This window comes from Falco peregrinus, chromosome 6, assembly GCF_023634155.1.
Source record: "Falco peregrinus isolate bFalPer1 chromosome 6, bFalPer1.pri, whole genome shotgun sequence".
Lineage (NCBI taxonomy): Eukaryota > Metazoa > Chordata > Aves > Falconiformes > Falconidae > Falco > Falco peregrinus.
Window position 1 is genome coordinate 67545539 of NC_073726.1, and position 24900 is coordinate 67570438.

General features: G+C 40.2%; 1 protein-coding gene across 5 annotated transcripts in view; it reads right to left on the reverse strand.

The window, feature by feature from the left end:
• BICD1 (BICD cargo adaptor 1) overlaps positions 1 to 24900 on the reverse strand; it is a 190936-nt gene that overhangs the window by 79063 nt on the left and 86973 nt on the right. For all 5 annotated transcript variants that reach the window (XM_027793027.2, XM_055807813.1, XM_027793024.2 and 2 more), the window contains exon 2: positions 14463 to 14675. In XM_027793027.2, coding sequence (XP_027648828.2) covers positions 14463 to 14675 — 213 coding nt within the window. The remainder of the gene's footprint in view (positions 1 to 14462; positions 14676 to 24900) is intronic.

Here is a 24900-nt window from a genome sequence, read left to right on the forward strand (position 1 = left end):
TTGGAAGCAAGGAGCTTTCCAGTTTTAGTCAAAGAACAAAATTTTTGCCAAGTATCCTGCCTTTATATATATGATCATGACTCTCTACCTTGAGGCACAAAATTACAGAGGCTGTAGCACTGGTTATTCTGACTATGCAAAGAATCAGTGTCTCCAACATTTCTGAGCTCAGCTAAGAACTGTAGGACTGTAGACTGTGTCAGGGGAACTTCAGAGTTTCAGTTTGTAACGTGCATTTATTGGGTCTGAAAAGGAAATACAGTTCCCCAAAGTAAATAGGTATCAAAGAATGATTAATCTACATAAATGTTTCTGAATCTGAGCTGGTAGTTGATTCACCTTGCCCTTCTGATTGCTGCAGTGAGAAGCTAGGTAACAGTATTCATTGAATTCCTGAAAACTGGTCCTTAGCTCATGCAGGCAATTCACAGCCTGAATTCAGCAGGAGGCAAGTGATGTTGCTGCCCTGTGTCAGAGCTGATCACACAAGAAGGGTTTATTACTATTGAATAACATGCTAAGAGGAGAAGGATTTCTTAAACAGAAACATGAGCAGGGTTGTACTTTTCTTATTTTAAGTTTCCAGACCCATGTGCTCTAAAAATTTTTCATTTTTCAAACTTCAGAACATGCACTGCCTTCTTTCCCTTGAAGACATTAAAACAATTTCAAGTGGACTAACAATACAGTAGTATTTTTAAAGTCTATTAGCAATTTAAGGTTCCATTTAATTTATAGCCTATAAAGCCATTTATTTTAAAACAGAGTTATGGCTCTGGTATGTAACTCCACTTTGTAACAGATATGGTGAAAAAAAATTTTGTAGTCAGGTTAGGAGAAGGAGTAATTCATAACTTTTAGAGGGCAGGAAAAATGATAACAGAAACTCATAACTGGCTTTCAATGGATAAAACCACAAAACAATGCAAAAATTTAATACATGAAAGCTGTTCAGGGACTGACTTTAAATCACCACTGACATTTATAGAGCATGGGCAAATGAAGTTGTATAAAAACCAGCTGTATCTCCTAGCCTCCAAACCAAAAATATTTTGATGATGACTCAAAGATCTGCAATAAAATGAATGTCAGAAACGCACTAATCTCATAAATCTACATCTATAGCTATTTCTTACCTGCTTAATAACATACTGCCCAGTAAAATGCTTATGAGAATTGCTGCCAAAACAGGATGAGCGTCAGTGCTGCAAAGCGCCTATGAACATGTCTGAAAGTATCATCAGTAAGCCTATCCGTAGGCTTTCTTGGGTACCTTTTATGCTGCTGCTTCAAAACATGCTTAGATGTCTTTGTGAATTGGAACTTCTTTTCTGACATCTTGCAAAGGGGTCTGCAGATTCAGTCCTTCATTGCATTTGAAGTCTTGAACAACAAACCAAGGCCATCCTTCTCCTCCCAGATTTTCCAAGCAAGCCAAGGCAGAGTGAGCTTATGAAACCTTGTTACTGGCTTGACACAGGCCAAAATATTTAATTTCTCTCTCTAATATATTCCTAATTACTTGACAACCAAGCCCTTGTCTATACCTATTCTTCAGATTTTTTTACTTTTCCTTCCCTGCTTTTCTTATTCATCCTGAGCTCTCTGCATGCCTCATTTGAGAGAGGCAGATAGTCACTGCACATAGAATACCACTTGAGAGAAGTTGTTTGGAAAAGAATCACTTTCCTTTTCTCCATATTGACCAGAATTTTGCTCTTGCCATGTTAATCACCTACAGCTACTAAGCACAGAACCAGAACCTGGTATCTTCTCACTGCTGTTGTGTTGCCACTTCCCTTGGGAAATGAGACAGGAGGAAATATGAGCAACAAATGTAAACCACCCTCTATCATTAGCCAAAACTCACAGTATCGCATCTGTGAACAGCATTGCCTTTGCATCCCATTTTCGTGACTAGGTATGAAGGGCTGATAGGAAGTGGCCCAATTTTAATCCACTTGACTCCGAAGCTGACACTGTAATGCCACAGCCATTCTTCACAGCCAGCATCAGAAAAGCCATCCTGACCATTTAACTGAAGTGAAAATCAAGTATCTATGATGATGACTTCAAGGCATATTCAGCTGAAAGAGCCAACATACTGTGCTTCAGAAGGGAAGGAAAGGCTACACAGACAGAATGAGTGAGCAGCGAAGACAAAAATGGCATTCATATCTAGTCCTACCTATTTGATAGGGTTTTGGGAACAATAACGTCACAGAAGCAGACAAGCTCTGATTATGTATGAGCATCTGCACGTACACATCTAAAACATTTGCCAGCAAAAGTGCATTTCTTTCAATCCTGAGGCTTAAAAGTGGATTTGACCATTACAATGAAAGGGTGATAACACTGTCTGACCTCTTCCTGACTTGCTGCCCTCCTCCTGGATGCTGACTGGCACCGACTGTTGAGAAAAACTAAAAATAACCAGCTTGTTTCATGTATTGTACTAAGGGCAAAGGGAGAAAAAGAGGTGGCATATTTGAGTTTCTTGCTGTTCACCCTCCTGTCATCTTCCTTTTCTATTTTTCCCCCTGAGATAAAAGTTTGTTGCAGAAAGCACAATTAGCATGGATGATGGGAGCCAAGAACTTATTAACGCTTTCATACCAGTGCCAAACTGGTAATGAGTTTGACGTTTTGAGGCAGAAGGGGGAATTGAACTGGAGAACATACTCCACAGAGGACTATGCTTAAGGTTGGCATCACATTGCCACACAGAGCAGACATCAGTTTTGTAAGATGTAGGCTGAATGAATCCAAGTGAGAAGATACCAACATAGAGAACACAGAAATATAAACCCCAAAGATGGTTGCTTTTCTCATCGCTTTCAGGGTTTCATGGGTTTTGTTTCTATGCGGCTTCTTTCTTTTTATTTGTTTGGTGGGGTTTTTTGCCAAGGAAATTTTTACTACCTGCTGACTATCCACGTATTAGACATGTCATGGTCAGTCTCACTCTGACTACACCTCACAAATAATCCACTTCTGGGGCCAGGTCACCAGCAACAACACAAGCTCTGTGCCCTGGTAGCTAAGACACATTCCCGGGAAAAGGTAAATCCTATTTCCCAAAACTACCTAGTAAATTGTAGGAGAAGCCCTTACAAATAAGACAGTACTGAAAAGGACAAGAAAAAATACACTGAAAATAAATGTGGCTTTTGAACAAATGAGAGCAGATGCAGAAGCTCAGGTACCCTGGCTGGTAATTACTGTCCACCTGTGATCGGCACGCATGACTTTCTCTCAGGGTCCAAGTACTAATCACAGTATCATAAGAGATCATTAGGTTTTTCAGATTTGTTTGGTGAATTTCATCTCTGAATCAATTACTTCAGTCCTGCACTGCTTAATCACAAGCAACATCGAAGAAAGTTCAGGAAGAAGCAGGTTAGGAAAACAGGCCATAATGCATCCATATGTAGAGAACAGGAGAAAGTCAGCAAGAGAAGGTAAAGTCAGGCAGACCTACAACGCGTGCAGGGACTCCCAGGAGAAGAGAAATACGGCTGCACCGCCTGTGCACTGAGCACTGGGAATACATCAAGATTACTGTTCTCTAAGCCTGAGTCCTGAAGGCATAAAACATTCAGCAATTGCCACATTCTAACACTGAATGGCTGATAAGAACAGCATCAGTCTCTCAGAGAAACTTGTAACTTTTTTTTTTCTTTTTGAAATTAGAGACTGCTCAGGATATTTTAAAAAATCAGAGGGAATTAACTGGAACAGGGACAACAAACTTACTTTCATTTGTGGAATATTCTTAAACAGTGGTGCATGTCACTGAAACTTATGCTTTATTTGTTTATGTACTGAGAACTTCCAGAAAAAAATTTCTCCTCTTTGTTGTGTCTTTATCTGGAAGAGTGCTTAAGCTTTTGGACTTAAGCTTCAGAAAGTCTGGCATCCAGGGTTTTCTTCCTTCCTCACTTAATCCCAAGCAAATGAATGAAGTCACGAGGTACAAATCAACACAGCTCCTGGGCTCTTGCTCCTAAGAGTCCAGATCACATTGCAAGGATTCTTTAAAAACTGGCAACACAGCTAATCCTGCCACTGCCAAAAACTGTACTACTCCACACCACTTGAATAGACAAAAGCCCAAGTTATTCTTAACCAGCAAATTAATACTGAAAAGGGTGAGTCAGCACAAGCAGTTCTTAAAAGGGCTTCCTCTTCTAGAAAGAGAAGCATGCCAGCAAAGTTATGCATTTTAAAAAAGTAGAGGCTGCACAAACCCAACATTTTCTCAAGTTCTGAGAGCTGCTAGCCCAGCCTCCAAGCAGCCACTCAGAGGTGCATGGTACCTGAGAAACAGGGATGTAACATGACTATGCTTTCCCTGGCATCCCCTCCTAGCCGCCTGCATCAGGAGGCTGAGGAACTTTCTGAGCTGGGCCCTGCCTGGGTCTGGATCTTCAAGTACAAGCAGCACTGATGGCCCCATCCTCCGTGAAATTCACCTCACTCTTCTTTAAACCCAGGTATACCTCTGGGCTCCACAGCTGTCCTCTCAGCACATTCTCACTCGATACCTTGCACAGAGGGGTACATAAAGGGCTTTGAAACACTAGCTTGGCACAAATAAGGGGTCATTATTTCACAGATCTTATGTAAGAACAAGCACTGCCAGATCCGATTTGATTAATTACTGCCCAGAGATTACAAAGTGCAGCTGAAAGGGCACCCTCTTCATGTTCTATTTGAGGCCCTGCAAAGGACCCTTTCTAAAAGAAGGAGCTGGGAATTTGAGTATTTAACAAGGTGGCACACTGTATGCAACGGTCCCTTCATTACGCTCCATTATCCCACCTGGCCTTTTTTTGACCTCCCTACTGTCCATTGTTTGGCCGTTATTCACAGCAGAGCTAAACGCCTGAACCTTGCCAAAGAAAACTGTGTCATGCATGTGTCAGATCACAAGTTTGCATCCTAAGTCACTGTCCCCGGCTCATTAACAGGAAACATAACCAATCAAAGCTGCTTTGGCTAGCTTGCAGGTATATTTGAGGGCAGGAACAGCAAAACAAGGAGCTGAAGATTACACTGAAGAAAAAGTGCCACAACAAAATGTATTTATCCTGCATTCTTGACATCCCTATTCAATTCCAGTTAGTGCTTATGAGGAGTATGAGCTTGGAAAAACAATGATTTTATGAGCAGCTATAGAATTATAGCAATTTACGGTTATAAACCATACTTCAGGAAATAAAAGAGTAAATCTTACCATGGCCACCTCTGGTTTCACTTGCAGGAGGGAACGATTTGTTGGCCAATGCATGAAACAAGAACCAGAAGAAAGCGTTTGGTGGTAACTAAGTAATAGATCAAGTTGAATGGCAGATTTATAATTAAATCTTTATCTGTTAATAAGGGTACTCAGAAGCAGTCTACAGGGGACAGGTCTTGCTGCCCATACACAAAGCTCTTGCTTTGACAGACAATATCAGGCTACCAGTATATCTATCCCTTTCACAGCATGAGGAGAGATTTGGTAGGATTGCTTTATTTTTCTGTCTCCAAGACAAAGAAAGCCATTTTGTTTCTTTTCAGAAAGAAAGTTCTGCAAACAGGGGAAAGTAAATACACAGAGCAGAGAAAACCATTTAACAAGCACCAGCATCTAACTCTACAAAATAACACCCTCACAAAACCACTGTAAAAAAACATGGAAATTGGTAATGGAAACAAAAACATGGAAAAAACCATGGAAATGTAAGTGTCAGCAAACACCCACTGATAACAACCTGCAGCGTTCTGTACCTTTCAGACTGCCTCATGCCGCAAAGCCAGGCTTTACGCTTCAGTGTGGCCTCCTGCCATTTCTTCCCATTGCAGCCCATGGCAGCCACAGCCACCAGACCCATCTGTCCACTGCCTTCGCTCCTGCTAGGAGACATTCTACAGGGGACCTTGCGGCGGTGTGTGCCCCCCACCCCATCCTGACCTAACAATGAACGGCTGTATTTCAGCTCAAAGTGGATCTGGGGGCTCGACTTGAGCAGCACATCTATCTCATAAAACAGATAATGGATGTGATCTAACAAGCAGACAGACTGAGTGGTGCCCCAGGGGAGGCAGGGGCTCGTGGCCTGGTGTTGCTTCAGTGAAGGTCAGGAAGGTCCCCACATGACCCTAACCATGAATCTGTATCATAAATCTGGCTGTAGCAAATTCTGTAGCAGGGCCCAGCTGACCTTCCAGAACTAATACCTTGTTAAGGGCCAATCAGCACACAATAATTGACTTAGTCCCACCTCACCATGAGTATAAAATCCAACATTTTAGATATTTTTTATTATTATCATTATTTTTTTTTACAATGAGAACTCTAACTGCTGGATGGGTTAACAAGCCTGTACCTCTCTCCTCCTCAAGCAGGGATGCCTCTTCGGTAAGACTTGTGTCTCTGGCTACACTGGATGTTACCCAGGATAGTTTTGTTAACAAAAGCGCTGAACCCTTAACTCAAGCTCGATTTTTCCAGTAAGTCCATTTATCAACAGCAATTCCGAACTTGTTATATCCATTGCCTTAATAAATCATCTATTTTTTTCAACTTTGTGAAATTGTTTCAGTGAAAGTCCTTAAACTGGGCTCTGACAGGCAAACGTTGACTCTGATGAGTGGCTGTACATATAATCAATCCTTTAGAGTTAAAACCATTGACCAAGCCTGAGACTAGAACTGGAACTAGGCACACCTAGACTTCTCTCTGAGAAGTTTAGGAAGCAAGGGGATCCTTTCTGAACCTCGTGACTCAATGGGAGGGCTTCCGCCCCTGCCCCCAGCCACTCATTAGACTTTTATCATGACAGATCTCTTTTATAGGAACTACACCTTGCTTCACATCTGTCTGAAGTGAGCAGTTGTAGGCACTTGTAAAAGAAATAGTCAGATTACTATGAACACAGTATGGATGGAAACTGTGTAAGTGTCAGGAATCAAAAACAGAACAAGGGTTAAAGGAGCAGCTTTGCAGTGATAGTGAAGGGCACCACTTGCAGTCAATCCAGTGGCCTTCACTTATAAACACACACTGTTGATTTTCCAGAGCCTGTGTGAAGAGGACAGTAATTCAGAGCAGGGACAGGGTCACTCTCCACCCTGTTCAGCCTAAAGTCCCCAGAGGTCCTGCAGCTCTCTCCAGTCTAGATAGAACACAGACAAGTGAGCAGCTTCCCAGGAAAAACACTGTTAACCGTTAACCTGCTTTTAAAGAGGTCCAGGTAAGACACAAGTATATACGGGAGTTTGGCTTGAAGCAGATCAGCAACATCTAACAAGTTTCCCATGTTACAGAACATTATGCTATTATATGATAATTAGGATTAGGGTCAATCTGAAAACCTTTCCTGAAAGCAAAAGGAAGCAATACATTTCTAGCAAACTTTTCAGCCTCTCAAGACAAAAAACCCCCACCCATTAGCACTACCAGCAAAATAGGGGAAAAAAATTTGAGAGGGTGGCTAGACAACCAGGAAGCTGGAAAACCTCCCTTCGGCAAGCTTTTCTAAAAACAGGAGGGAGAGAAGAAAAATACCTCCCAGTGGGCAAAGTAACAAATTTATATTCTAAGCCTAATTTAGAGCCGGTTCTAGCCAGTTGAAGGAAATTTCTAAAACAAAGGAATGTAAATATAGACAGTTAGACTGACGATGCTAATACTGCTATAAATTGTGATGAGAGAACCCTCCTGACAGGAGGAACAGTTCTGCTCCCTCTCTATCATGCCTTTGTTTCTAAGGCAGCTCTGACCCCCACAGTCATCTCACTGGGCTGCTGTGGCATCATTTTCCTACAGCTTCTTTTCAAAAAGCAGCGCTTGCAGGAAGGTACAGTAAGATGAAATCAGTATTACCAATGGCTGCTCTGAATACTTCACCATATTTCCTTACTCATTTTCCCTCTAGAAATGAAGCCATTGGTGCAAGTACCAGCATAATATTAGTGAGAAGATAAATACATTTATAATGCAGGCTGTATTTAATTAGCATAAATGCCCAAATAAACTTTTATTCTTCAGTAGATTGAGTGGGACGTCTGTTGATGCAGCCAGTGGAAAGCACAGAACACCACCATGAGGGAACAGGCAAGATCATGGAAGGATGCTGCACGCTTTGTTGCAGTCAATACTGCAGTTGCTTAAATCACTTCACTGTCTAGGATAATTGTCAAAGCACAATCACAGGTTCCCTATTCTATGCATGAAGGAAATTAGACAACTACGAGGGAAAGCAAGTTAGTAACACTGAAGAGGGTCCACTACTCTCCAAGAGAACTTTGTCACTGTGCCCAGGCCACTAAAAGGTGCTTCCTGCAGTACACGGTTCGTAGCAGTGATTCTTCTCCCAGACTTACCTTTTCCATGTTTCTTCAACACAGAGTTGGAGAAAACTGCTTCCTCATTTGGTAACCTGGAGCTGCCTCCCCAAAGAGCTCAGTAGCCTAGCCACTAGCCATGAGAGATCCAGGCAAAAGACCATGCTCTCTCTGAGGGATGGAGGCATGTTTTTCTGAGGGCTGTCACCTCACAGAGGAGAGACTGGGGTTCTGGTCTCTGCCCCAATTAATATTTAAGTATTTCTTATTAAACATTAATTGAAAGAGGGACTAGAGCTAGTTCCCTATTCCCAGCTGAGTGGCTTAGCCTTTAGGCTACAGCCATTCTTACAAGCATGCTCACTCTCGCCCTTCCTGACCCACAAAATTCTACCTATCCCTCAAAGTGAGCAGCTTCATCTGAAGGGATGAAGTGACTGCCAACTGACTGCTAGGGCACTTTCTTCAGAGGGAGAAATGGATTCATGACCCCTCAGGCAGAGAAGAAATTGGAGCCCCAAACCTTGCTACAATCACAGAACCAGAGAGTGGAAGGACATCACTAGGTGATGAGGTCAGCTAGGCAAACATCTCTCCTTGGAGGATCCTGGTACCTACAGCAGTGCTCAATATCCAGCAACAGTGTAGTAACAGACCTCAGCCCAAGCCAGAGGTGTTCCAGAATGTGTCTGTAAACAGACATTTTTACACGGGCAGAAAGTTTTACAGGTGCTAACTTAGGCATATAACAGCTGTAGGAGCTCCCAGGAGTAGGTGACAACTGAATGTATTAAGGATCTCAGGTTTAGACCTAACTACATGCTACATCAAACATGAAGCACTATGTACCCAAATCCTGTCACAGTCTAACCCCAGAGCAACAAAACAAGAACGTGAAACTGGCGTCTGTGCTGGTTAAGCCGTGACAGGGCATTAACTAGTTCCAATTTAAACATTTTAGGATTTACCCTTATCCTAAATCTTCACATTGAATAATTATGATTTTTAAATAGGAAACAGCCATAGGAATTTTTTGAAGGTATATTTAGTATAGAAATACCAGTTCTTAATATTCTTTTTTTAGATAAAAGTCAACTTGAACACAATGCCTGTAAATTTTTCCCATTTCTCATGTATTTTCAGAATGCAGATGTGGCCACTTCGCATGAGGTTACATTTCTGAAATGGCCATAGCTAGCAAAAAAACTTCTAATTATTTACCCAGCACAAGTGCTCACACTTTGCATCATACATATGTTCCCCTCAAAAAACATCCAAGCTATCACACCCATATATTTCCTGATTAGTGCAAAGTACAAGATCTTTGTACTGCTGAAATGAATAAAAATTTAGCTATTGATTTCAAGGGCAGCAGGGCTGCACAACTTCAACTCAGATTATATTTTTTTCCCTTGGTTTCAGCACATAATGCCTCACCAACCTGTATTTTTTCTGCCCTCATCCCTGCTTTTGCCCTCCAGAAGCCCAGGTGCATGCTGTTGCCATGGCCCATTAACAATCCCATCATATAAACCTCCCTGTTCATCTGTTATCTCCCAGACTGCAGGTACGCAGGTGCCGATTTCATTCTGCAATCCCAGCAGCTGCTGCAGTGACATTTAGTAGCATTGGCTAGCATAGGTTTTAACCCTTTGCATCCTGACTTAAGTCATTCTTTCTCCTTTTCACTAGTCTTGTTTGGAATAAAGAGCTCACCCATCACCTGCCAGCCTCTTCAGATACAAAAGCATTCATCTACCCACCTCACACAACTAATCCTAATCTCATAACACCTACAAAACTCAAACTGTACTTTCATCTTTCATCTCCATTTTCTACAGTTTCACCTGCTTCCCTTCTTTGCTTCATGTTCTTTCCCCTCCAGCTGCCATCTGTTTTGAGTCAGATGCCCAGCCCCAAGACATCCAGCCTCCTCCTGAAGGAGGGGTACGATCTCATCACAAGAACTTTCTGCTCCAGCTTCTGAGCTGGGTCATCTGTGCTTGCTTAACCACTTCTGTCAGTTGTCAACCTCTCAAGCCAGTGATTTCATGTTCTTTATCCATCTATAAAGTGCTTACAGTTACCATAAGAAAAGACTTTTCAGTGGCACAAACGGAACAACCAGTCACCCATCTGCCAGTTGTAAGTAAACAGTGAAAAAAACAAACACCAGAGAATTAGAATATTATGGAAGATTGTATTTTTTAAATATGTTTTAGAAAGAGTATTTCTTTAGCATTTATAACAAAGGCAGGCAATTCATACGTGGTTGGAAAAAGTTAAATGAGCTAGTAACCATACTGATCTCTCCACACAGAGAGGCCATATACCACAAAATGTGTGCTGCATAACATACAGATTTTGTAAATCTGGTCTCTGACTGCTAAAAAAAAGATATCTGTGGCCTCAGTTTTAAGACCAGTGTATTTTTCGTTCAGATTACAGCAGTTTTAAAAATCACCAAATAACCTTCTATATCCCTGTATGAGGTGGGAGAAAAGAATAAAAAAAGAGCTTCCTACTTTCCAAAAATGTGTATTTTATTTAGTTAGTGATAGTTAATAACATCCCTATCCAAAACTCTAGGGATTTTTATTACATCAAAAATAATGCTGCTGATGTTTTACTCTTTTGATTATTTTAACATGAATCCAGGTGGCCATCTGTGTACAGATATTCCTGGTTCATCCTTCAGCATCAGGGTGAAACAAATACTCAAGTTCTTCAAAAACATGTCTTTTTCTAGTGATGAGCACTGAAATCTGTTTGTTTGCTTTCCTAGACTGAGGCATAATCTCCAGAGACCTGAGCCTTTTATAGCAAGAGGGATCCAATTCAACCTGCCCTGCAGATATCAGCTGTGACTGTATGACAGGTACTTGCAAAAAGGCATGAATTTTTAAACTTTGGGGCTATAGAATACCTGAGATCCCTAAAAGTCATCAGTATTCATGCGCATGTATTCTGATGGTTCACAAAATGCTCATACACATTCATATGACTATGGATTTCTGTGCAAATTCAGAAAGCAAAATGTATTTGGAAGAGAGCTCCCATTATAGACTAGAGAATGGAGAAGCACCAGCTGTGTTATTTAGGGTTATAGTACCAACAGGGGTCACTTTGTGAAACCTTAGCTATCAGTCTTCAGTATCATAAGGGACTGTGTGTCTGGATAAAGTACCATAAATTTCTTTCACCTATGCAAAAATGCTATTTCCAGAACCATACTGCAGTTTTATATTAAGTCTAAAGGTGAAAGGAGTGATTATTTTTTTTTTTTTACTTAGTTCATAAGATGTCTTAGTTATGTTTAAAAAACAACAGTAAAGCATATTATCTTGCAGGAGTGGGAGGGGGTGGGCAGGGAGGGGAAGAGACAAGATACAGCCAGGTAACTTACATTCAGAATCTACATCACTCTGTACAGTTGCTCACATGAAAACCATCCTTGTTTCTTCCTTTTTCCTCTAACTAGATTTTCAAATATACTGCTTAAAGAGACAAATTACATTCTCACTGTATTTTTCAGTGAGATCTACCTGTGGCAGCTTCTAACAATTGTCTTTACCCCAAAATGTACCAGACATTTCATTTTTCCCCCCACCTTAATGATTGTCAAGATTCACAGTAAGCTATGCCTGCATTTTCCTATTAGCAGCACCCAGAACCAAGCAAAGTTCATAAACACTTACAGTAGAAGGACATCTCACTTCTGCAGGCACTTGGACATGGCAGCCATGGGATTTGTGTGTTTGGACCAAGGTACACTGAGCTGGGTACAAGGGTCAGACTTTTTGAGCTCAAGGTGAAAAATCAGTGTAATTCAGTGTGACAAGATACGCAAGAGCCCGAGGTAGGTGTCAATTACCTCTACCTCTTATTATACTCAGGTAATTAATCATAATAGTGTGTGGTGTAAGCTTGGTAATGAACTGCCTGCACTAATCCCATTTATGTTTAAATAGTAGTTCCACAAAATAAAAGTTCAACATAGCCATGGACTTTATACCCAGGGTCCACCATCATCTTAATAATAACAATCAGTTTACTAGCCTTATTTTTATTGAAGTAAAATCCTTTCATTGCACTTTTAACTACTAGGGCTTGTTTCTATTTAGTATTACAATAGGAAATAATTGCAGCTGGTCTTACACTAGGGGTTACTATTATCTTCAAAGAAATGAGGACAATCAATATTGTAGGGAGGACAGGTACTGAAACTGCCTCCTGAATAACTTACAGATCAATAATCATGACAGACAGTGGAAGGGAGATTTGCATTTGAAGGAATCCCAAGGAGACCCCAGAGGAAAGAATCTAGTACCAAGACAAAAACGTGTATTTTCTAACCTGGTTGTTCATTTGTGACTGAACCCCAGGTCATCAGGACCTGCAGGCTTTAACCAAAGATTTTAAAAGAAAGATTTTAGGATGAATATATATAAACTTGGGAGTTTGGGGGTCTTTTTTTTTTTTAACCATCACAACAGCAGTTATAATCACATATCTGAATTGGAACTTGTGAGTAAATAGCATCAATTTACTTCTTACTGCAACCCGATTTGTATTATGGGCAAGTCCAGTGCAACCATTAAATAAGAATGTTCAATGGGAGTAAAGGGCCCAGTTCCAGGGAGACCATGTCCCCAGGGGTTTCTGTAGGTTAAAAGGATGCCATTCCACTCAGCTGCAGAAAACATAATATTCTTTGTTAATTTGCTAAAGTCACGCAAAAGAATCACTTTCCAAGATCACCTCTTCCCACAGCTGGACAGTAGGGAAGGAGGGAAGACGGGTTATTTCCAAGCGCTGCCTTACTGAATATAGTTGCTCTGCTTAGAAAACTGAATCCATGGAAATTTGTAGGAGAAGACTGGTATGAACAAGGTATGAATGTATGTGTGAAAGCACTAGAAGAAATAGCAGAAGGATAAAAGACAAATGTGCATTGAAGGCACCTCGATGAACAGGCCATCAAGATCATAGTAGACCCACGTGCAACTTCTCAGACTCCCAGACTGCAAAAACAGCCAGCACCCAGGGAAGGATACTAGAGAGCAATGAATAGATCAGCAGTGTCACACAGGGACACACAGGAGCAGGATGAGCAGAAAAGACAGAAGTTTTTGATAACCATCATCTCCTTAGGGACAAAAAAGGCACGTCTGAAATGAACACACAGTCACAAATCTATGAGAAACCCAGGACAGGTGATGAGAACTTGATAGTCGGTATTCCTTACCCTCCATTTCACTGTAATTAATGCTGGCCAGTGTGGTGGGACACACACATCTTCAGGAGTCTAAGGTGTTTGTGTCTAAGAGTCTAAGAAAGCGAGCAAGAAAAAATTTGCTAGCAAAGCTGAAGGGAAGTGTCACCTTCCTTTTGTGTATGGTCTTGTGTTGAGCCTTGCTACATCACTTGTGCAAACTAACCAACAATATAGAAAGAATAAACTAGAAAAATTATATCAGTTGTCAACTAATTGGGATATAGAAACAATAGTAAAAAACCTTCTGTCTAAAACTCCAGATTTCATGGGAAAAAAAGACAAGTTCTTAAATATTACTAAATTCTCCACTTAAATTAATCAATAACCACTGTGTCCCGTATTTCCAGCAACTACATTTGGCTTCTTTACTATGGCCCATTTTCTAAATACGAGCATGCGTATGAATTTTGCTTTAGAGTAGAAGAAAACTGGTGAAAGCTTCATCAAATTCTTGCTAATCCAGAATACCTGAGAAATCATGTGAATGTTGAGAAAGAGAAGAGTTGCATGAATATCTGAAGTGTGCAGAAAATGTGCTTATGTAAAATCCACTTATACATAGGTGTTATAAAATACAATGCAAAATGCTGAGTGCTTCAGAAATTATAGCTTCCTGAATTAGGTCTTATTATATTTGTAGGGGGTTTTATTGTTGTTCAACAATAATCTTTAAAGTTATATTTTTTTCCTTTCTAAATTGCAGCCCTTTCAGGTCAGGTGGATTCTCGGATGATCACAGACTGGTAGGTGAGCATTTTTACTTCTTGTAGTATTTTCATGACTCAGAACCATGCCATCCATGATACTCCAAGAAAATTCAGCCCTTTGCTCCCAGCATACCCCCATTTACCTCTTTCAAGTCTTGAACAATAGCCGTGAGTCTCTCATTCTCTGCCTGAACATTGGTGACCACCGCTCGGCTCTGCTTCAGCTCATTCTGCATCTCCAAAATCTTCCCAAGGTAATAAGCTTCTTTTGATGCAGATTCCTGCAGGAGGGTCTCTTCACGTGTTTCACCATCTTCAGCCACTTTGCGGTGAATCGAGAAGGATTGTCCAAATGCCTGCAAGAGGAAAACAGTGCACAGTATAAAACTACTGAAGCCCTAGAAAAATTATCAACAATAATGAGCAGCTGCATAGCCAGCGGGAATGAAATAGATCTGTGAGTCCCAAATTTTGACCCAATAAATACTGCCTTAACAGCTGAGGGCCACCATCTCATTTAGCTGAAATGAAGCATCTTGAAGCTGTTCTCATTTGCAGTATGGATTTATGGCCCCTATCCAGGCGACCTCCACTGAGATCAAGATGGTGTTCTGCTAACTAGCCATTAATTAGCACCAGTATTTAACTCTCCTGCAGGAGGCCGGTTGATAAATCGTCAATTCCTTTCTTCTTTAGTTCTACAAAATAAACGTGTGGTTTGTTTTGTTTTAAAGAGCATAAATAGCTGACAAATCATTCCAAATTGCCTTCTATTTGCAACAATCTTTTATTACAGAAGCTGATGTTATGGTATGGAAAAAAGCTCCTATAACTTGAGAAAAATATAAATGAGCCAAGTACAAGCAGTGACCACCTACAGTGCTGGTAAGCTAAACAGAGTTTGACAGCCCCTTCATTTCGTTTGTACTCAGTGTTTTCTGCTTCTGCTGAAAAGAAACAGTATTTATGTAATTCAATAAGTTTCTAAATATATAGGCAAATTTCCAGTGATTCTCTTCCTCTTGTTACTAGCTTGGAGTGGTCAGTTTAGTAAGGCAGTATTTCTCAGTGGCAATTTCTGGTGTTATTTTGGACAGCTGTGAAGCAACCTGGAAGAAAGCAAAGTACAAGGCATGACAGTAGAAGTAAAGAAGGTATCATTTAGCTGTGAAAGACAGAGAAAAGCCTGCAATAATTTAATTACCTAAAAATAGTAACACAAAATAACACATAAATAAGAAGAGTAATAAAATATACAAAGTAAGATAAAAGCAAAGCTTGTTTTGCTTTTTTGGTGGGTTTTTTTTTTAGTATTATTATTATTATTATTCCCTTTAAAACCAGACATTTGGTTGAAAATGACATGTTCTAATTCTGGAAAAAAGCCAAAAGAAGGCCTTTAATGTTAAGAATATTTAGCCTAACACAGGCAAAAGCTCTCTCATATATCTTAATTCAAAGAAAGTGTTTGAGAGACCATGATTTTTAATTTTTTTCCCCCCCAACATAGGAGAGAAAGATGTAAGTTGTGGTAATATATGTTCTTTCAGTGGGTTATCCTCCTCAAAATCCTAATCTCTGCGCAGTTCTGTGAAACCAAAGTAGAGTATACATTTGTACCCACTGTAAGCAGAGGCCTACTTTGCCTTCTCATCGGTAAGAGCTACTTGCCAAACGAAATCCATTGTTTTACTGCCACTATTTATAGCCTTTCAGAACACATTCGAAGTTTTTCTGGCATTAGAACTGAAGCAGTCCCTTAGAAACTTCAAAGCAAAACCCTGTTCAAAAACTTTTTAGCTTTTAAGTCTACTTCACTTAGAGAATCCTGTGAACTCAGCATTAAAGGATTCTAAAAATATTCAATAATGTATTAACCCAGCTGTCTTCTTAAAAGATCTCAAGTTACTGAAATAGCAAGCATCAGCAACTTGCCAAATAGGATTTTCCAAATAACAAGAAATTCAATGTAATGAAACTGTTAAGCACCGATTCAGTCACTATATCTATCAATCTAAGACAACTGTTTCGGGAACACTGCTAATAAATACTATTTTACTCTCCATACTTATATCCAATGGCTCACTCTTCCTAAATTGAGACTGAGCAAAAACTGCCAGTCTATTAAAGACCCTACAAGACAAATGTAAACACTGCATATCCGGGGGGGGGGGGGGGGAAATCAGAACACAATGGAACAGCAGGTCAGACTGACAGGGCCGAAGAAGCTCATGAAGACATGGGAGCTGGAGCGCTCTCTGCTAGAGAGCAATAGTTCAAGTGCTATGGGTAAATACCTGCACACAGTGTCAGTGCCCTTCCAGGTGCATAATGTATTTTTCTCACACGTACTTTGAAGGTGCATTTTGGCATGCGTGATGTTTGAGAACAGCCATGAACATAAAATTTGGGGAGGGTACATAGTATAACAGAAAGTTACTGTATACTTAACATTTCCCTGTAACTATAACTACAGAAAACGTCAGAGAAAATAATTTAAAAGTTTTTTCCTATGAAACCAAATTTGAACGTTATTGCATTCAATTCAAACCTTATTCAATTTCTTTCTTAAACTACTATCAATACATTAAAAATTAAAGGAAGAAAAGAAAGGAAGCATAGTTCTCTTTCTATATTGATGGAAATTATGCAGATCCATGAAATAAGGAGAGGAACACAAGAAATCTTTTAATTAAAAAGCAAGCCCAAAAGTCCTATATTTCATGGTCTGTATAGAACACCAAAAAGCTTAAACCTTCAAGACACACTCACTTAAGGCCTTCTATGAGATGAATCACTTTTAAATTAAGCTATATATTAATATTTTTCAGCTGGTAGCCAAATATTTGTTCTATTTTGATATTATGTTTTAATAATTTGCTTAATATGTTTACTTATTTATAAAACCTTATAACCTTGCTATGATATATTATTTTTTCCATTAACTGTGCTCACTGATTTCACTGAAGCAATCCCTACAGTAGCAAAAGTTAGACCCTGAAAAACTTTCCAGGTCAACTAACTGTAACAGGTGAAACCATTATCTTCCAACCTTTACCGGATTCCAGGCCTGGACGTGACAATATGCCTCACACCACTGCTTCACACAAACACCACGCTCAGCCAACAGCACGAATGGGCTGCAGCCTGGGAGAGCTGGAACAGCCCACTTCAACCTTCACAATTACCTCCTGAACGTGTTGGACAGTAAAGAGTCAAAAGGTCCCCAGGAGCTGAGAAATCCTTAATAGTGAAAGCCAGCAACGGATGAGATACAAACTGGAGGAGCATTTGGCACAGAGGCATTCCCATGTGAGACCTGGATGCAGTTGGCATTGGGTATGCAAGGAAAAAGCAGATGAAGCTCAAAACATGAGAAGGCGGCAACCTGGATCACAAACCAAAGAAAGTTCACTTGCATTTGGGTCAAATGTTGGATACAAACTGGTCTGCTGAACATATCTTAGGGTATTGTAGATGGGAAAATACCAGCCTGCTGTGGAAGTCTGATGGGGCAAATAGCTTTCCTTTGACACTGTGTGACACCAAGGGAGAGGAAGAAGTACCATGCAAATGCAGAGCAGATGTTCTGTGTTCACCATTGAAGAGGGTACTGATATTGTGGTCAGATACTTATACTGGAGATACATAGTTTGGCTCCTGGACAGATGCTGTTGCTGCTTAGAAGTACTGTCACCTGTATTAGTACCAAACCAGCTTCTCCCCAAACCACAGGTGATGCCAGGATGGCAAAAGCAGAGCTAGGCTTCTCCCATGCTATTCCATCTTTTCAACTAGATTAGGACAAGAACCTCAACACATGCTATGGAGTTCTCTGACCTAGCCATGAAGAAGTAACTGCAGAAGCAAAGCACTGTGGCTGTAACTGCAAGAAGAGCAGCCAATTCATTCACTTGTGTTGCTTCTATGATAGTATTTTGGATGGGTGCCGTAGCATGTCTTGCAGATGTATTAGTTACCACATTTCTTTTCAGTATGGTGCTGCCTTGCTTGGTATGGCTACTCATTATAAAAGCCTAGAAATCACTGCTGGTCCCTTGGCAGCTCTTAGTTTCAGCAATCACACTGAAGAACTTTTCTGACAAAGCACATCATCTTCCCAGTTCAAGTTGGGACTCAGAGGGGGCTATATAGCCCTTTATGGCTTCTACTGCCTTGAAAAAAAACCCTCCTAGGCTATGCACAATATCTTACATCAGCTACAAAGACTGAGATACATTTACTGTTTTGACGAAGACTGTCCTAACCGCGACCAGTCTGAATTTCACTGTATCCTAGTCCCATCACTTCTCTCAAGACTTTGCTTGAAAGGATGCTCTTGACTGAGTTAGGAGATTCTTCTTTTGTAAATTTGTCATAAAGGCTGAGCAACAAGATGCCATTATATGTTGTATATATTCTAAGACCTGAGAATTGTATAACAGTACCAAGACGTTTTAAGTGTGTCTTAGAATTCAGACTTTGAGAATGATAAAATAATGATGAGTACCTGTTTGAGCACATGATAAAGGATGGCAACAGTGGGCACACGAGGTCAGTCTGATTATGGAGAAAGGCATAACTTTTGAGGAAAAGGCCATTTGCCACTCAAAGAACCCCAGATAGAAATTCCAGTGTCAGAAGCAAACCAGTATGAAAGAAATAATGCAGTTAATACAAGAGGCACGGATTTGTAAAAAAGCAATAGATAAACATGACTGTTCCAAGCAACATATGCAAGAATATTTATATGACAAATATATATAAACAGCAATAGCAAGCTAATGTGCAAGTAACATGAAATGATGTCTGTAAAATTAAAATTGTATTTAGCACTTAAAAGAAAAAAGGGAAAAAGAGAAGCTAAATGTCTGATTTAGGTGTAGAAAGCGGCACATATGCAAAAGAACAACTGAAAACACAAGTAGGTGATGAAGGATACTATTTCTATGTTTGAGTCTTATTGTTACTATACCACCTCCTGGGGCAGGAATTCTCCAGCATTAACATAGAAATCCAGTCTTCTAGTCTGTGATGATTAATAGGCAATAAAAAATTACCTGACTGCTATCAGGATGAGCAGGCAGCCTACCTTTATGGCTTTGACACTTAATGTAGTTTTTCCGATGCATAATGCAACAGCACTGAACCTGTTGAAATTATTATCTATTGCAGCTGCTAACTTGCTGCAAAGCAAAATGTATTATGTATTAGTTACCTCCACATACCTACAAAATCAGGGAAACCAGTTTGGGATTATCCAAGAGGGTAGTATATTTCCCAGGCAATTGTCAGTATGGCACCAGAGACAAAAATCTGTGCTAGAGATGCATAACTGGAGTTAATGCCAGGGACAGATTTTATTTTGTGGCATAGCTTGAATGCCCACTGATCACCAAGTATTCCCTCAGCCACTTGCAGATCTGTCTCTCTCAGATAAGAGGTGGGGGTTTGTTTTTTTTAAAGCTTACTACTTTAATTTCCGCCCCCCCTCCCCCCCCCCCCCCCCCCCCTTTCACGATTCATTGACCAAGGCTCAGGATTCTCTGACATTTTTCTGCTAAGGAGGAATCTGTGGCAGGCACAGGTCTGTGAATAAATCCCCTGTAGGCAAACCTGAGCAGTTGAGCGGGCCCTAGCCCTTCCCTCAACACCAGCTGGTACAAAACTCTCCCCTTCCCCTACAATGTGATGTGGCTCCAATTAGACACATTGTTTGCTTAGCTTGCCTCCAGTCTTTCACACCCTGCTTACCTGAATGCTTTTGAAATCAACCTGCACATAGCATTTTCTTTGCTAGTAAATCCAAGCCAGCATTCAGCCTAACTCCGAGTCTCTCTCTCCATGGCCTTCCTTACAGATCCAGGGTTTGGTTCTCATCACTCGGCTGTTTGCCATTCCCTGCTCCCTCACACTTGGAGCACACAGATTGTCCAGGGTCTTGGACAAAGACTGTATTTTATTCTTGAAGCACACAGGAGGTACCACCAAGCCTAAACTCAACTGGTGTTTCCTGGCAGCGTTGCAGTGCAACAGCAAACAAAACACCCTTGCAGAAGTGACTGGTAGGGTCCAATTATATCTGTTTTTTTACAAAGTGGGAAAGTTTTATGCCTCTAAAATTAATTTATAATTTAGACTAAATCTTTATGTAGTTGACATGATCTCCTGATGTTCATTAAAGACAGCAGAGAGGCGTCAATAGATTTCCTTTTGGAACCCAGTACTGAAGTGATTGAAGTCTTCAAATGTGAATAATAGGCACATTGCAACAAAATACAGACAAATGCATGCTTAATGATGACAGAAGAAAAAAAATTAATAGGTAACATGTGGATAGTGCATGCAAGAAGGACAGTCCGTACAGGGAAGCAGACTGAAAACTCAAAACCAGATTAAGAACACAGCCTGAATCAGCATGGGCACACCAGCAAGAAAACAAGACCATGAACTTCTGGGTTGACAGGGTAGCTGAAAACAGCTTGTGGTTTTACAGCTACACAAATGTCCCATTTGTCTGAGTCCTCCTGTGTTTGTGAAAGCAGGATGCTGAACTCTCCTACAGAGAGGCAAATGATAAAAGATGCTCAGTCCCATCACCAATTCCTTTTTCAGCTCAGACAGCAAACAAGGTTCCTAGACTTAACCAGTTCCCCAGTCAAAAGGTATATGAGATAACGGATCAAAATTCTGTTGTACCCAAGCAACTGTCTAAACACTGGTCATTTCATAATTTCCAGACTCAAGATGATCAGTTTTATGCTCCATGCCACACAACATGAATAGGATTTTGTGTTTGTGTGTCTTTGGGGTTTTTTTTCTTTTTTTAATGTAACAACATGCGTTTTACTTCATATGCCCCATCCTGGAGAAAAAAAACTCTTTAATGTTTTGAACGCTGTTTGAAGCAAGCTGACAAACTGGGGTTTCCTTTTTTCTTAAATGATGGAAGTTGAACTTTAAAGAACAGTTGTTTTCAATTCATGCTTTGCTACCAACACTTGATATGGCCTTAAATAAATTGTTCCTCAACTTCACATTTGAAAAAATTTAGAGGACAGTAACTGCTACACAGTGGAAAGGACTGTTAACGATACACCCATTCATGATCTGAGACACAATACACTATAGTCATGAGCACAGTACAGGTAGGCAACTATGATAAATCCATAAATCTTACCTGAAGAAGCTATTTTATTACCTCCAAAGGCAAAAAGCATTTATTTCCAAATATCAGCTTAATCAACTCAATTAAATAATAATGTAAATGCTGCTACAATGGTCGTCATGTTAAGTTAATATCTGCATGAAGGATTTAACTTGCAAAAAAACCTTACAAGCCAACATGCTGGAGGTTTTATCCATGCCAGAAATACTGAGGAGATCAGATACATGGAAAACATAAGTAATACCACCACTGTTTATAGATGCAGAACAGTTGAACAAATGTCAACAATCCAGTATTTTCCCCAGGGAAGTTTGGATAAAGGTGTGCACAGTGTGGACATCTTCTGTTTGTTCTCAGAAGATCTCTACAGTGTCTACAGGTCTGTTGAAATTCATATATCAGATGCTAATCAGCAAAACCTTCAGAAAGTATTGGGGGAAACAAGCATTTACATTCAACTCAGCTACAGGCACTGCCGTGCTTCTGCAGTCCCAGTGCACGCTGTGCTGATTTCAATCAATATGCCACGGCGTCAGGCCTTAGGCAACCATGCTGCTTTTTTATAATTAAGGAACAAAAATATTCCTAAATGTGACAGTTAGGAAATATTTAAAGAGCAAAAGAAGAAAACACAACTATGAAAATGAACGTTCTATAATAACCTCCATTGTTCATCAGCAATCCAGTAAAAGGGAGAGCGAACAAGAATTTCCATTTAATTGCCTTTAACAGCACTCTAGATGAGGATTTAAATTCCCCATCCTGAGCATTCCCTCCAGGCACAGAAAACACTAGAAAGGGGAAGCCTGTAACAAAGAGCACCACTTATCTACAACACAACTAATTAGGCTCGTGCTGGTAATTTTAAAGCAGCTTTGTTCAAAATTAATATGGCCAATAATTAAATTATTTCTATAAACAAAATAATTCACACATTATTAATGAAACATAAGGTGGCTTAAAAAATTTGCGTTGATGTCTATATTGGTGCTTGTATGAGTTTGCACTATTGTCAGGCCAACCTCCAGCTATTACAAAATTCTAATTAAAGCCAAAAGAAGCACTAGCGGAACAAAAATGGAAGACTCAAAGATTGATTATTTTTTTTTTTTAAATCAAAATATGTCTACGTACAAGATAGATCATGTCTTCCTTGAAGGCTGTGTTACCTTTGCAGTAAACAGCAAAATCCCATGTTTAACTGAAACATGATAGTTTATTCTTTTTTCCTTTTTTTTTTCCACTTTTCTGACTGATTCTTTTTTCTGTTTGTCTAGCTATGAAATGGCAGAGAGAACTTCAATTCCTTCTCCTGTGCCTGCTTGAATAAAGCTGCAAAGAATGTGTGCCAAAATCCAGTTCTTTAAAAAGTTGTTAGCTTGCCAGGGCATTCTATTTTTTTTTTCTATTTTCAGATATTTCTATTCTAATTTCAGATTAGCTCCCCGTATATAAACTCACATTCCATAGCAAGACCACGATTATAGCACATTTTAGGAGTGGTCTAAGCAAAGTCATGTTGAACAATGCAAACAACCCATGAAGTACACCAACTGCCTTTTATATTGCTGCTACTACTTTTGCTTCAAGTTTCAATCAGTATTGCGTAGGGAAAGATTATTTGCAGCTGCAAAAGCACAACAAAGGTAAGGAAGCAAAGAATCTTATCACAGCAAGTTAGGACTATCCCAGAGCAGCATATAAGGAAGCAGAGGCTGCATGCCCAGAATGCCTCTTCTAGAAGAGAAGGGAGGAAATAAGGAGTAGGGACACAACCATGTCCTAGATACAGATGCACACCAATCAGTGAAGCTGGATGGAGCAAGGAAAGGAAAAGCTGCTCCTTAGAAGATAATGCTCTTTGCACCTTAAAGTAAAAAAACCAGCAGAGAAATCTTGTATCAGTGTCTGCTGCAGATGCAAGGAGTGTGTCTCGATACAGATTAAAAAAATGAATGGAAAACTGTAATTTTATTGTAATAATATTAAGTTTGTGCCAACTTTCAAGTACGTTCATACAACTTCAAAAAAAATATTGTTATTTTCCCACACCATCCCTGAAGAACAAAGCTACTTATACACCTGTAGGTTACCCGCTTACTGAATCACCCGAAAGCTTTAAACTAGCTGTGCCTCGCTTTAGGAGAGATTTTGACGTTTGGTCTCAAATTTAGAAGGAAATAGTATTCCTCTGCTGCAAACAACTTAGATGTATTTACGTATATCATGGAAGCAACAGAACATCTCTATTTTGTTTAGATAAACTTTTAATGTTTTGTACTATTTTCATTCCATTAAAAAAAGGAGGGATCTAAACCTATGTATTCCATGGTAAGTGGCAGTGTCTTTGCCAAGCAGCAAAATGAAAGATTTTCTTCTCTAAGAACAGGAAACTCCTCCTCTTGAATGAGAAAACAAATACTACAGGTACAATCTTGTCTTCAAAGGGCTGTAAAATGTCACCCTTGGGCAGAAGTTGTTATGCTCAGAATACTTTGTCATACAAACAAAAGAACTAAAAGCTAAAGTTTAGGGCATTTCTGCTCTTCACATTTTCAGAGAAGGAAAAAAAACCCCTATCTCCTTTGAGGTATTATTTGGATCCACAGGAAAGTCTCAAATAATTAAAGCAGCAGTATCTTATCCTTGAATGGATATTTAGAGACAAGCACAAAGCCTTGCTCTACCCTTCTTTGTGTTTCTCAAGCTTTTTCAAAATACGCCCTTATGGCTTGTCTGCCTCAATGAGTCACAGCTAGATGGGGTCCCCAAATGCAGGGGAAGAAGAGAACTCGCTACTGTCAGCATGCTCAGAGGCAAAACACCAACACCCCAATCCTCATAATGCTACTTTTCCCAACAAATTTCAATCCTCTCTGAACCTTTTCATGAACCTCTCAAGAGACAGGTTTCTATAGTTTTTGTAAATGAAACTGGCATAGAGAGGGGGTTTATTTGTCTCTCAAAAAGCAGCCATCTCTTTTGGTGCCTTTCCCCTCTCCTCAACAGGCTGAGCATAACAGCTCCATTTGGAAAATACTGAACTGGCTGTGACTAGTTCTTCATTATCCTGCTGGTAATGACCCAAGCATACCGCCCGGCAGAGCTAACTGCATTCAGATGGGCTTTCCAGGAGATCTACTCCCAGCACGCACAGTGGTTCATGCTACAGGGCCATCCAGCAGCAGGCTGCTCAGGGAAGTAAGAGCCAAAGCTGACCAAAGAGCTGCAGAAGGCTCTGGCACTCCTGAGTGATCAACTAGTAAGTTAAAAGCACACTGTTAAATGCAAAGCAACACATAGGAATAGGAGCGGACCTAACTCTACAGGCATGGCAACGGGCCCTATTTAAGGCTCATTGTCAATAGCCCTGCAAAACAAGCAGCCCAGGAGCAGCAGTGGTCAGGAAGGCA